The sequence below is a fragment of the Accipiter gentilis genome, chromosome 20 (genome assembly GCF_929443795.1).
Source record: "Accipiter gentilis chromosome 20, bAccGen1.1, whole genome shotgun sequence".
In the NCBI taxonomy this organism is placed as follows: Eukaryota; Metazoa; Chordata; class Aves; order Accipitriformes; family Accipitridae; genus Astur; species Astur gentilis.
This window is the reverse complement of record NC_064899.1, coordinates 21,855,388-21,868,932: the sequence shown is the minus strand read 5'-3', so window position 1 is coordinate 21,868,932 and position 13,545 is coordinate 21,855,388. Positions and strand designations below refer to the sequence as shown.

The window sequence follows — 13,545 nt, the reverse complement described above, 5'->3', positions numbered from 1 at the left end:
CCTGGATCTTTCCAAAAGGTGCTTCCTCCCAGGAATGCCCAGCAACTACTTTACTAAAGCACAATAGGTATACCAATCACCAACCAAAATACAAGCCTTTGATAGAACAAAAGTGCTTTTTTTTCCTTCAGAAGAGAAGTTCATTGCAGGAATGTATTTCTAAAAGCCTACGCAACATACCCAAGAATAGTCAGACCTTTACGAGGACAAGTAGATCACTCACAATAAACACTGACTTAACCCAAATGAATTATTTTCTGTATAGAGTTTATTTTAACATCAATTTTAATGAAAATGAGATTTTCTTAAACTAACATAATGTGTAAGCCTCCTAAAGTCTAACAAATGGATAGTGCAAAGTCCTGCCCCTGGGAAAGAATAGCCCCAGGCACCAGGACAGGCTGGGGCTGACCAGCTGGAAAGCAGCTTGGCAGGAAAGTCCCCAGGGGTCCTGGTGAGAACCACATCTGGAGCACTGCATCCAGCTCTGGGCTCCCCAGTACAGGTGAGAAAGGGACAAACTGGAAGGGGTCCAGGGAAGGGCCGCAAGAGTAATCGTGGAGCATCTGACATGCAAATAGAGGCTGAGAGCTGCTGGGACTGTTCAACCTGGAGAAGAGAAGGGTCTGGGGAATCCCATCAACGTGTATAAACACCTGATGGGGAGACAGATGGGAGAGAGGGAATGGCAGAGCCTGGCATTTCACAGCAGTGCCCTGTGACAGGACAAAAGGAACAAACTGAAACACAAGATAGGAAGTTGAAACCTAAGACAACCCTTTTATACTGTACGGATGGTCAAACACTGGAACAGGGTACCCAGAGCATTTGTGGAGTCTATTGAAGATAATCGAAACCTGCCTGCACACAGCCCTCAGCCACCTGCTCTAGCTGCCCCTGCTTTGAGCGGGGTTGAACACGACAATCTCCAGAGGACCCCGACAACCTCAGCCATTCTGTGATTCTGTGTATGCAGTACTATCTATACTACACAGTAACATCGTAGGAACAAAGGGACATCGTTCATTCATCTCTACATATACCATGTAATAAGGGATTCCTTATCAGCTGCACAAGTAACACCATACACCTACACTAGCTCCTCTGCCCTTGTCTCCCTCTCCTCCCTATACTCCACGCTCTCCCTTTCCCCATCGAAGAAGCTGATGTTCTCATTTCCTAACAGCTGCAAATTGGAGCCCTTAAACAACAGACCGCCTCCCGCTCCTCCTATCCTAAGGTAGGATGCTGCCAAAACCAGCTACTAGCAAATCTTGCATCGCGAGGGTTTTCAGCCACAGGGTTACATGCACTTGTGAATTCTGGAAAGCTGGGAATACTGCATACTCTGTGATATTTAGCAAAGTATTTAAAACAGAAGAACAGAGTTACTACAACACAATTCAGCCTCCCTACACCAAATGGGGACTGAGTCTCTGTGGTGTTCTCTGCCTTGCTTGTCAATGTTAGTTTCTTCCTTCTTTTGCTTCTTTTTACTTGTTCAAGGGATCCTTTTTGTTTGCCTTGCTATCTGCTGTACAGTCATCTTAACTTCCATCAAGCAAGTTTATGAAGGCTATGTGCTTCAGTTTATTCTCTTTATTTCCTACTTTTCCTTGAATTAACCTTCTTTTTTTTTGAAGGATATTAATTATTATTTTTTAAACTCTACATATTTAATTATACTGGGAATTCTTTATTACTATTGCCTACCTCTGCCTTTAATCTTATTTTACAATTAACCGAGAATAAAATCCACACAGGAAAAGTTCTCAATTCCCATCCATAAGCTAATGGTCTTTACACAACTCTTTGCCCTCCATATCCTCACCCTGACTCAGCAGCTGCAACTTTCTTGATACTGAAGAGCAGCACACTACTTCTAAGAACTATACAAAAAGGCACAGAGATGATACCGTCAGTTGGCTTGTATCGGCTATATATACATCTGCATGTCCAATGCAAAGGTTCAGAGAGTTTGGGAGTGGTTTTGGTTTGTTTTTAGAAGAAGATCAGATCAAAAACGTTGAACCTACAGGACTTGTTGGGTTCTGACACATCCTTTGGCACACGGTATTAGTGAGGGATCAGCTTCTCAGACAGTCATTCTTCAACCACCAGCGTGAACACACTACCACTGGTTTGAATCAGTGCATTTTAAAGTCATATATGCAAGGAAAGTTACATAGCAGAAACTGTTGCAGAGAGCAGAGAATAAACAAAACTGAAATATTTCTCCCACATGACATTCATAATGCTATATAACACTTTCAGCCTGATTTTTTTTTTTTAATTTGAAAGGCTTATTGTGCTGAGTATTAATTTTTCCACTGGAACTATGTTTGCTTTGATAATCCATGTCAAAAATGTTTAATTTGTTACTCAACCAAGAAAAACAAAGATCTCCACAGCTACCAACAAGCTGTTATGATAGGATATAACGGCAGTTAGTTTTGTATCACCCAAACTTCATGCATCGGGTTTGTTGCTGTAACAAATTAAGATGTATTCAGGAAAAGTTGTGTTCTTTACAGATACAAGCTTTCCTCACCCAAATACAGTAATAGTTGCTCTTTTCTGAGATGGAAGATGTTTAATCTTTCGGTTCTAAGTTCCATGGAAGAGCACCCACATATGGTTCTCCCCTACATTTAATCAACATTATAAAAAATGGTCAGAAACAACAACAACAGCTGTCTTTCTCCATAATTAGGAATTGCCAGGAACTGAGAGTAGAGAACGAATGATGCATGTTACAGGAAAGGAGTGACTCTCAGCAAAGAGAAGAAATGGAGAACAACCGGAGTATCCATGTGACAGAACAGAAAGAGTATAGGCAAAAGTAAGGAAAAAGAGGAATAAACCCAGGCTACAAATAACATCAGGCTCGTTAATAGACCGGCAACAGAAACATTAAGTTCAAAGAAAAATTTTTGGTCATTTGCTTTTAGTTAGACCCTCTTTCTTAACCAACTCTATTCTACTGGTTAAAGGACACACACCATACCACATCAATTCTGGCATAGGATTAGTAAAATAGAAAGATGGCCACAACTGAACTGGAAAAGATCTTGTCATCAGTTCTGTTGGCCAACACACACTAACTGGAAGTATTCTGGGAACAGCTTTTTTTTTTTTTTCTTTTTTGGCAACAGTAGTAAAAGCCAAAAAGCCAGTCTTGTCACCAAGCGCAACACCAGCAGTCAGGAAGTGAAGCCTTCTGAGGGGTGGAGAAAGCTTCTGCTGTGCAAATACAATTAATCTGCTGGCAAACTGTTTCTGTTCCAGGTTACAGCCCTGGGATGTTGTTAGTAACTCCAGCAGATTGTTCATACCCAGCTTCTCTCTCCTCTCTACCTTCCTGAGCATGCCAACTGCTTACTAAGAACTATGTTTTTCTAACCAAAATGGATTTCAACAAACAGTCCACCAGCAGTGCGCCACACTAAACAATGACTGCATAAATAGCCACGCTTGTTTACTAAAGGTAAAATCTACAAGAAACATACCACAATATTTATTTATACTGGACAGTGACAGCTGTAAGTGTACGGGTTTTCCCGTTACCCTCATCACAACTACACTTCTGTGGACGTCGGAGGCAGAAGTCCCTACCATGTCGTATTTTTCAACATCATTGAAGTGTTACAGAGAAGCAAAACACATTCTTCACAAGACTTCTATTACAGGCTAATCAGTTCACCTTTTAAGAAAATGTAAAGTGAAATAGTTAATTTTAAGTATGTACCTGATACTCTTTTAATTAGAAGGGCCTGATTATGTAAAATGTAAGTAGAAGAAAAAAGAAACAGCCTAACAATTCACACTTTTGAAAAAAAAAAAAAAATATTCAACTCTTCCAAAGAATATTAAAACATCGTCTTGAAAAGTGATGTAAAAGCCCCTATCTAAATAGGTCAGCAGTTCTCCTAAATAAGTATATTGATAATCACTTGAAAGTTATAGCTAATTTAAAAAAAAAAGGCGCACTGCACCTTACAAATCCATTCTAGAGAATTCACCATTGTAACACTCAAACTCAGCACGCTTCTTGCTCTAAAACACAAAATTACTTCCAGATTGAAATTATGAAGCTTTTAAAATTAAAACATGCAATGTTCATTGATAATTAAGTATCTTTTCAGGGAAACAACTTACTTGATTGAGTTTCTGAAGTGGTCCTCAGCAGGATTTTTTACTGTACAACTGTTCAGCAACCATAAATCTGCTTCAGCAGAGTTGTCTAGAAGACATAAAGATACAAATCTGTGTTAAGAATTATCCAACCTCTCAAGTCCTACTTTATAACATATAAAAAAAGACCAAACTTAGCCATTATTGATAAGCTGACAATTTGCAAAATGACTTTATATTCAACATTTAAAGGAACAGGTTTTTTGTTTGCTTTTTTTTTTCCTAAATCACAAAACAACAAACAAAAACAAGACCACACATGAGCATTTCCATTGTACTTTTTTTTTTTTTTTTTCCTACAAAGGTAGAATGAACAGTTATCTCATTTACCAACTGAGATGCCACTAGGTTGCACATCATGGGAAACAAAGTTAAGAAAAATGGTTGCTACTCCCAAGAATGCATACAGCCTGCAAAGATCTGGCCTACACCAGGGCAAAAAGATCACCAAAATACATAAAGGTGTTTTTTAAATTAAGTGGTCAACAACAGCAGGTTTCACTAACAAAACAAAATCCCTGCTTCAGCTCTATTGTGAATTAGTACTACAAAAGAGATAAATCAGAATAAAACATTAATCTCTACTAAAGACAAAAATGAATGTAACTAATTTGGAAAGAAGCATGTGTATTTCTAGTTTGGCTTATATCTTAGTTATCATATAATTATAGCTCAGCAAGTTTCATACAAAAGATATTCATGCAACAAGTATCTGCTTTCATTCAGATAAGCATATAAGTTTCTTCAAGAAGCAAACCTTTCTGTATGTTCACAGCCTATTGATAGCTGAATGCATTAACAGAACTGCATCCCAGAATTATCTGCGCCAGCACATATATAAATTCTAATCCTGTAAAACATGACCTATAGTACAGAATTCCTAGCACAGTTATTTTTCTTGTGAATTCTTTTATTTGAAAAAAGAAGGTCTATGATAATACATGTCAAATATTCAAGTGCTCTAGCATTCATCAGAATAGCTTGTATCAGTTTGGATAAGAAATTTTGTGTCATTCTTGCTATTATTCAGTACATCCCGAGTACTGAAGTACTGACTGAGGTATCTTTAAATAGCATAAGCCAATGAACAATGAATAGAGCTAAAACATAATTTTTAGGATGCTTTATTTGAGTTGACATCCTGCTAAAGCAGAAGAAAGCTTGCAAAGATTTAAGCATGTTTACATATGCACTCATCACGAATGTATCCACATAGGCATGCATATCCTTTCCCCCCACACACATACTTATCACTCAATGCTAAAAGTGAAAAATCTTTCCTTGTCTCACTGCCATTTTCTCCAAAGAAATGATCCTTTAAAAATAACTATCAGTCACTTAACCTAGGAAGCAGGTAAAATGAAAATAACACATAAAATAGCAACCAAAGGACATACTTTTGTTAAATAAGAGAAAACATTGTGAAGGTTTCTAATCTTTGTTGATAGAGATTACACCATTTAACTTGGATCAAACACCAGCCTCTTCTATGACAGGGAAAGGCTACAAAGGAGTCATCAAAACTAGCATTCAGACCTTTAGCTATTTTAAACATACAGTAAATCTACCAAGATCTGTCCCTGTCTTGGCAGGATGGGAAAGAGGACCAAGTTCAATTTTAGTCCATATAGAAGTCAAAGCAAAAATTGAACAAGCCAAAGAATCTCTCCTCCAACCCAGGCTGGGTGAAAAGAACATTTTCAGACTAATGAACATACTATTACTGTTAGAAAGATAATTATAGTTAAACAATTGATTAGGAATGATGTACAGTAAAGCAAAAAAAGGTAGTTTCAAAACCAGAAAAGGGTGAACTCTTGGCCTAGTCAAATTCACCATGTATGAAAACAAACACATTTTTAAAACAGTTTTCCAATAACACTGCCAAAACTTTGTATTTCTTATTCTGTTCAGCAGCATAAAATGTTTATAAATTCAACTCCACACCCATAACACACCCACCTGAGAACTGGGGGGAACTAAACAAGAGACCAGCACTGTAAGTCAGACAAGAGGCTGGGAATACATTCACCAGACAAGACTTTCAGTAGCAGTCATACATCACTGTAGAGCATAACAATTTTCAAGAGATGTCTTTATTCAGAGGAGAGATGCCTTAATGCAGAGAACACCAGTTCTGGGCTTGGTTTCAGTTCCTCCTTGTACCACAGTCTCCACATGCAAAGGAAGAAATAGCCTCACTGTGACAATACCTCTCCCCTAAAGCTAAAATAAAACCCCTTTCTTCAAAATGGCATTAGAAAAACTATCACATTTAAGTTTAGAAAGACCATACATACTAACCCAGCAGCCATCATTTCATACAGCAATCTGGACTCCAGACTATTAATATATTAGGTCCTTGACTGGGAGTCTGAGGGACAACTGCAACATTTGCACATATTTTACACATCGAAAAAAATCTCCCAAATACATTCTAATTCATTCCTTCAGATGTTTCACCCTCTGCAGAACAGAGGGTACAGAATAAAGACTTCTGCAGAACAGAATCTTCTGAGCAGTTTTGGGAAAAGAAGTCTCACTAATGTATACATCTAAAAATCATTTAAGAAAAATAGAACTGTAGCAGAGGCTTGCCTTCTTACAGCAGCAGTATTTTTTTTATCATATTTCATTGTTCTATTTCTGTATTTATCTTTTAATCTTTTTTCTTATTAACTCTCATTCTCTCTCATACAGATATATTTACATACAAGTTTTGATTCTGTATATATAGATATATATACACACATATGTTTATGCTGTATGTATTTATTAATAAGAGTTCATACCACAAATCTTCAAAATGATAGCTGAATCTTCTTAGTTCTTTACTGCACTGTTCATACATAAAAGAATTACATGCACTGGTGTAGATTCACTATGATCTACTGTATTTTCTCAAGCAAATTTCAGTTTTAAAAAAATTATTTACCCACAGGGCATTTATGTATCAGGTTGCAGGAAAATATGCCCTTGTACAACATTGCGAGGGCAATTTGTCAGCGGTCACATTTTGCTTTCAGAACTTTTGATGCACTTACACTAAATGCAAGACCTTGAGGGACATGCTGAAACAAACATGGACCAAAACACCAGATCAGAGTTGGCACGTATAAACAAGATCTTGAGGCTTCATAATTAGCAAATATTAAGCAACACTGGGGGTAAGGGTTCTTCATTCGGGGCAGGGGGATTGGAGGGACTGGCTATATGTAAATGTATATATATACCTATATATACGTATATTAATCAGAGTTCTGACACAAGTAGTTGCTAGTGTTCAGTGCACACCCAAAGAAAGAGTAAAATAGCTCTGACAAATAAGCTCAGGCTTCTAAATACATGCCTACACAGGCAGCGGCAGACAGACCTGACTCTTCTCTGTTTGTACTCCAGGAAGACAGACATGAACGTGTTTAGGTCCGGGTGGTAAACAGCATAGGAATGTAGTGTTGTGCCTGCTAAGGCAGCCCGTGCACCCTTCCTTGGAAGGTCTCCACCTGCCACCTTCTCCAACTCCAGCCTCCACCTTGTAAGGTCACCGCGACTCATTCATTCAGCAGGTTGACACCCATCATCCTCAGAAAACTCCATTAGACCATAAGGTTTTGGAGAAACCTCCAGAATTTCAGTGAAGAACAGAGGATTGTGTTTGGGAACTCTCACAGATCTGACTGAAGAGGACAATCTAATCTTTACAGAAGGTTTTCCACCAAGTCATACATACTGAGGCAGGCAAAACTGAAGCAAGAACCATAAGCACAGTGAACATCAATTACGGTAGTTAATGAGAGATATAGGTGTCCTTTTCTATATCGTGCAACAAACTTCCCTAAGGGAACCTTCTTTCTTCAACTTGTTTCTAAATGCAACATACTTTCTAAATGATGATAATTTGCTGATCATTTTTTGATGAGCTACTTAAGCAGTTTCCTGTACGTTAAGACATTTTTAGAAAAAAAGCTATGTCAAATCAGCATTGTATTAAATGCTCAAAAACACAACTCAAAACCATGGCCTTTTTGCATTGTGACATCTTTTCCATAAAAGAAAGGCTACACTGGAAGTAAACCACAAAGTCTATCATACTCTCTGCAAAACAACATAGAGTACAAAGAAACCTAAAGGTCATGGAAACTTCTGAACACTTAACTTAATTGGGAAGCTCTGGAAAACATGAATTGGCTGCATTGTGCAATACTAAGAGGACAAAATGGCAAGAGTCTGAAATATCAGTATACCTACAGAGGAAAACAATATTTACAATTCTTTTCTAACTAGCATTTTTGGGTTTGTTATCATTTTAGAAATCGTAAATCAGGAGAACTTCTTAAGAACACTGTAGTAATACTATCAGTTGAAAATTAAACAATTGACTTGGGTTTGCTCTGGTGTTTTAACTTAAGTCTTCTTCCTTTCAACTCTTTTTCCAAAACTTTGTTTTCTTCCAACTGCCCCCAACCCACATCTCCTTGAAAAATCAAAACACGCACAGAGCACTGAAGTAGAAGAAACACAGGTAGTGAAGCCCTGACAGATTAGCCCTTCTTTACTTGAGCACATCACTCCTCTCTGCACTGAAACTGCTACAAGATTTGCTCAGCACTGCTTGCTCAAAAAACATGACTCAATTCGTATGACATCCTTTTCAATCCTGTACATGAATCTGTGTAACTTCAATCCAAAAGATCTGTCTCTATGATCACAGAAGGCTCTCCCATGGCCTTTTCCTCCAGCTCTCCTTATTCTGTTCCTAAGCTCTCTGCGAGTCTTCCTTCACACCCTTTCTGATTTTCCTTTATTTCCAACTCTCTTGCACAACAGATAGCCTCCAGTTTCTCTGTCTTCATGTGCTGTATTCTAGTCTCTGTTCCCATTTATGGGCTTCCCCATTAACTCTTTGTCCTGTGCATTCTCACTTCCAAAACAGCTCTGCCCCCTTCCCTTAATCCCCTGCTTGGCATTTTATGCCCTGGGGCCAGACCCAGTTAACACCCAAGTTATGTATCTGGAGCATGAACTCACAACTGGACTCCATGTGAATCATCTCACCCCAAAAGACACAAAAATCTAAGCATGATGACATCGCACAGCCAATTACAGAAGTCATCCAGCATCTTGCCTGGAACAAAGTTACCAAACTTATTTTCTTTCAACATTCCTGTGTCACAGGAACCCACTCTTACGCCCTGGGTTACTGAAATTAGGTGCTGGTTAATTTAATCATTTCTTGGGCCGTTGGGCATCGAGGGACCTCTGCAAGTATTGGGAAAGAATCTTTTTCCTAAATATTAGTTCAGAAATATTGTGAGTCATCAGCACAAAAGGAAGGTACATCTTCCTCTGGGGACATTAAGTTTGGTTATGTGTTTCTAGACAATAGGCTTTGCTGGGCAGAGGAAAAATACACAAGGTTAAGAAGAACAGGAGAAAGCAATTTCAATTTCCTTTTTTTTTTTTTTTTTTTTTTTTTTTTTTTGCTTTCCAGACATTTCTTTGGCACACAAAACACTTAGTTACCATGTGCTAGTTCTCAATATTTCGTACCAAATATAGTTAACTATCAAGTTTCATATATCATATCTTAAAGACTCCAATCAAGCAAGCACTGTCCCTTTTTCTGCTCCCTCAACAACAACTACAAATCCAAACCACAAGTTATCATGAACTTCCAGATAGCATTTGTTTGAAATCTCAGAGCCACATTATCAGTTCCCACGTCTGAAGACCTACCATGCATTTACCAATGACACAAAGCACTTAAATGCATCCTGAAAGTACTAACTTTGCAGACTGCAAATGTCTTTCAAAACAGTCCCCCCCCACTCGTCTCTTATCAGCAATATTAGGATGTAAAATATAAAAGGGTCAACTTGATTGCAACATGACTTCTGTTTTCTCATTGAATTTCTGAAATACTCTGGTCATACCAAATTACTTCATCTACAACTAATGAAAATTCAACAACTTGGTTCACCCTGCAAATATGTTATTTAAAGCTCCACAAGGAAAGACAGACTGCTTATCAAATCAGGTAATACGGACAGGTCTTCATTAAAAAAAATAATTCTCCAATCATACCTCTTGCCCTAATTTAAACTGCACATATGCAAAGTTGCTGTTTGTATTCTCCATTAACATTTCCATTACTGAGCTAATAGCACAAGTAAGCTTTTCTGTTTTCTCCTGTTAAGAAATTGAGTGTATTGAATAAATTCATTCTTGAGTGGGCAGACATCTCAACAGCAGCTACTGCTGGACAACAGACAGGTTCTGTAAAGCCTTCCAGATCAGCATGCTGTGTCTGCTATCAACAGACATTTCTCTCTGTCCAGCACCAAAACAGAGGTGCACAGGGACTGTCCACTGAAGACATCAAATGAGTTGGAACTGAGCATGTTTGAACACATAAGATCTAGCTAGTTCAACTAAGGGGGGGGGTGGGCGGAACCCCAAACCTAATAATACCCTATTGACTGGATTCAAAATACTACCTGTTAAATCCTTGCCTCTCTTCATTTCAGTGTGATAAACAAATAGGTCAATTTTATTTACTCATGCATACTTTCAGGTCTGTCTGTGATGTTTTTAAAAAATACTGTTATATTTCCAGTCACCACTGAGAGCCCATTCCCAAGTAAGAAGTGTACTGTAACACAGCTCTCTTTTCAGCTCTTTAGGTGGGAGCACGCAGCTACTGGGACAAACTACTGAACTACCAGCTGGTATCCCATTCAGTGTATACATGACCAGGAACCTTGCCTTATCACTCCCTCCAAAAAACAAACTCCTTCAAAATACAGTAAGTTTGTGGCTGGAGTTGGCCAAGGCCAGCAGAACAGCTTACGGAGTCTGCTGCTATCACTAAAACTAAGGGCAACTTTGAAGTTACCCAGAAGATACCTTTTAACTAGAACTTGGAAAAAATACAATAGCTGAACACCTGAATTAACATTAATGTATTTATAAATAGCATAAACAAAATAATCTGTATTTCAGAGCATGTACATTAACAGAATCCTGGCACAGGTGTACTGAACACAGGACACAGTACAGAAGAAAAAACACATGAAAACAAATTTTGCTTCAAAACATTGACTATGATAAACTTTATATTCTCCTTCTACCATGTGACTATCAGTAGCACATAGTCTTATTTATATCAGGATTTTGAAGTGAGCAATCCATTCTCTAAATACCTTCCATCTCTGCTCTTAGACGCAGCAGAGGCTGCAGCCTGGATCCTAGGTGATCCTTGGAGTAACCTACCTTTTTCTCCCACTTTCTACACACTTATGTCAGACTTCCAGGCTACTCCAGATGTACTCCCGCTTGGAGCAGCCCAGGGTCTGCACTGAAGCACCCACACAAACACACAGACCTGGTAGGAAAGCTTCAGCCCATCTACCCATAGCAACACCTAAGCTGCACAGTCATGAACAGGAGAATTAAGTATACTTTAAAGATTTACTTTGTAACAATGTTAAGAGTCCAATTAGATTATACCTTTCATTTCAACTCCTTCTGTAGCATCCAGCTGATTTTTCTGCCTGTTTAACCAGCACAGACAACACGAATCGACAGTTATTTTGCTCTTTTGTTCATCTTCTCTAACTCACTAAATTTTCCATTCATTAAGGCACCTAAGGATACTTGAGGTTGTAAAAAGATTCAGGTTTAAAAGGATAAATCTAGAAATGTTTCTTATTGAAGAGCAGCAGGTAATCGCACTCTAAAATTGCAGTACCCACAGGGCATTTCAATAATTTTGTTTCCATTTTTTCCCCATTTGAGTGTTAACTTTCCTAAGCCCATGGCTACCACCATGCCTGCAGCCATCAAACACCTCATGCTTCTGCCAGTCAAGAAAGGGACTGACCATTTCCATATCTTATCTGCTTGCTACCTTTGTTGATCAGAACAAAACCCACGTAGTTCAGTTACATCCATCTTCAACTCTAAGTACAGTGCTGTGTGCCATAAACAATTGAATTTGGGCCGGATTTTATTATACATTCTACAGTTCCGCTTGTCTTCTCAAACAGCTCCCAGATAGACATCTTAAAGGAAAGGTACCCCATTTACGAGCATAGATCCATGACCACGTTCTAAACAAAGCTTCTTCCAACGTGACAGGAGCTTCTGGGCTACCTTCTTCCCATGGCTCTTTGTTGATATCAAACAGTCAATGGTCTCTCTGCACATGGTGTTATACGCCAAAGGTGGAAAAGGCAGCCTGAATTTTAGCTCTTTCCTTCAAAATAAAGACCTCACTACTTTTCTCAAAGTGGATCGCACAACTATTCCTTGAACAAAGCAAGGCCTTAAAACAAGAGAGGAGAAATCTCATTGCTAGCAAAAAGGTGTGTTGGCAGAAAGCCTAAGCGTAGCCAGGGTCTGTTCAGCACAGTACCACCTAACACGAAGGCACCCAAATTATCCTGGGCAGCAGCAGACGGAGGTGCCGTAGAGCACCATGCTAAGGTGGGCATTTCATCCTGCTCTTGCGCACAAGCGTAATCTTGGTGCATTCCAAGAGTCAACTGCTCCTCTCACTTCACTGAAGACTTAATGATCAGTGTAAATAATTTCACTATGAAGAGTACTAATGAGTGTTTTATCAGTCTCGCAGGGAAAGTCCCACTACATTAGAAACAAGGTCAAGTAGCCTGCTTCAGCCAGGCTACACTACAAGGACATACAAATAACTCCAACGACTCATTCTGATGATTAACGCGGGTAGAATTTGTTTTGTTGACAGAATTTGGAAAAATCCCAGAAACTCCTCCTCCTCTAAGTCTTAAGCCTGCTTGATCTTCCAGAAATAGCACACGCAGTATGATTCAGTGCTTTTTTGTCTCTGTACTCCCTACATACAGCTTTATACGCAAAACACAAGAGTTATTCAAATGAGCAAATACAGACTGACTGCTTCTATCTTAGTCACTAACAGTCTAAAGTCAACCATCAACAAAAGAAATCTTGCACAATACCGTGCAACTAAAGTTTCAAAACACACTGCAAATATTAACTGATTTACCTTCAACACCCACATATTAAATATGCGCCCAGCCCTACACCAATTCCTTTTCATCTTATAAATGTAGACAAGTAGTTTCAGAGTTTCTATAACTTGATCAAGCCACACAGGATGTCTATGCAAATAAGGCAAGATCTTAGCCAAGTTGTCCCTGACTTCAGGCCTGCTCCTAAACATAAAGCTATGGCCTAGATTCATATGCACAAGTTATTTCAGTCTACATCATTTACAGGCCAGATCACTGTTGTCCAATAACTTTTTGACAACAGGTTTTAAGGCACCCCCAAGAACCAGCCCTTCAGTAATTT

General features: G+C 38.7%; 1 protein-coding gene across 3 annotated transcripts in view; it reads right to left on the bottom strand.

The window, feature by feature from the left end:
* CDKAL1 (CDK5 regulatory subunit associated protein 1 like 1) overlaps positions 1–13,545 on the bottom strand; it is a 422,610-nt gene that overhangs the window by 346,646 nt on the left and 62,419 nt on the right. For all 3 annotated transcript variants that reach the window (XM_049823860.1, XM_049823863.1, XM_049823859.1), the window contains exon 5: positions 4,159–4,243. In XM_049823860.1, coding sequence (XP_049679817.1) covers positions 4,159–4,243 — 85 coding nt within the window. The remainder of the gene's footprint in view (positions 1–4,158; positions 4,244–13,545) is intronic.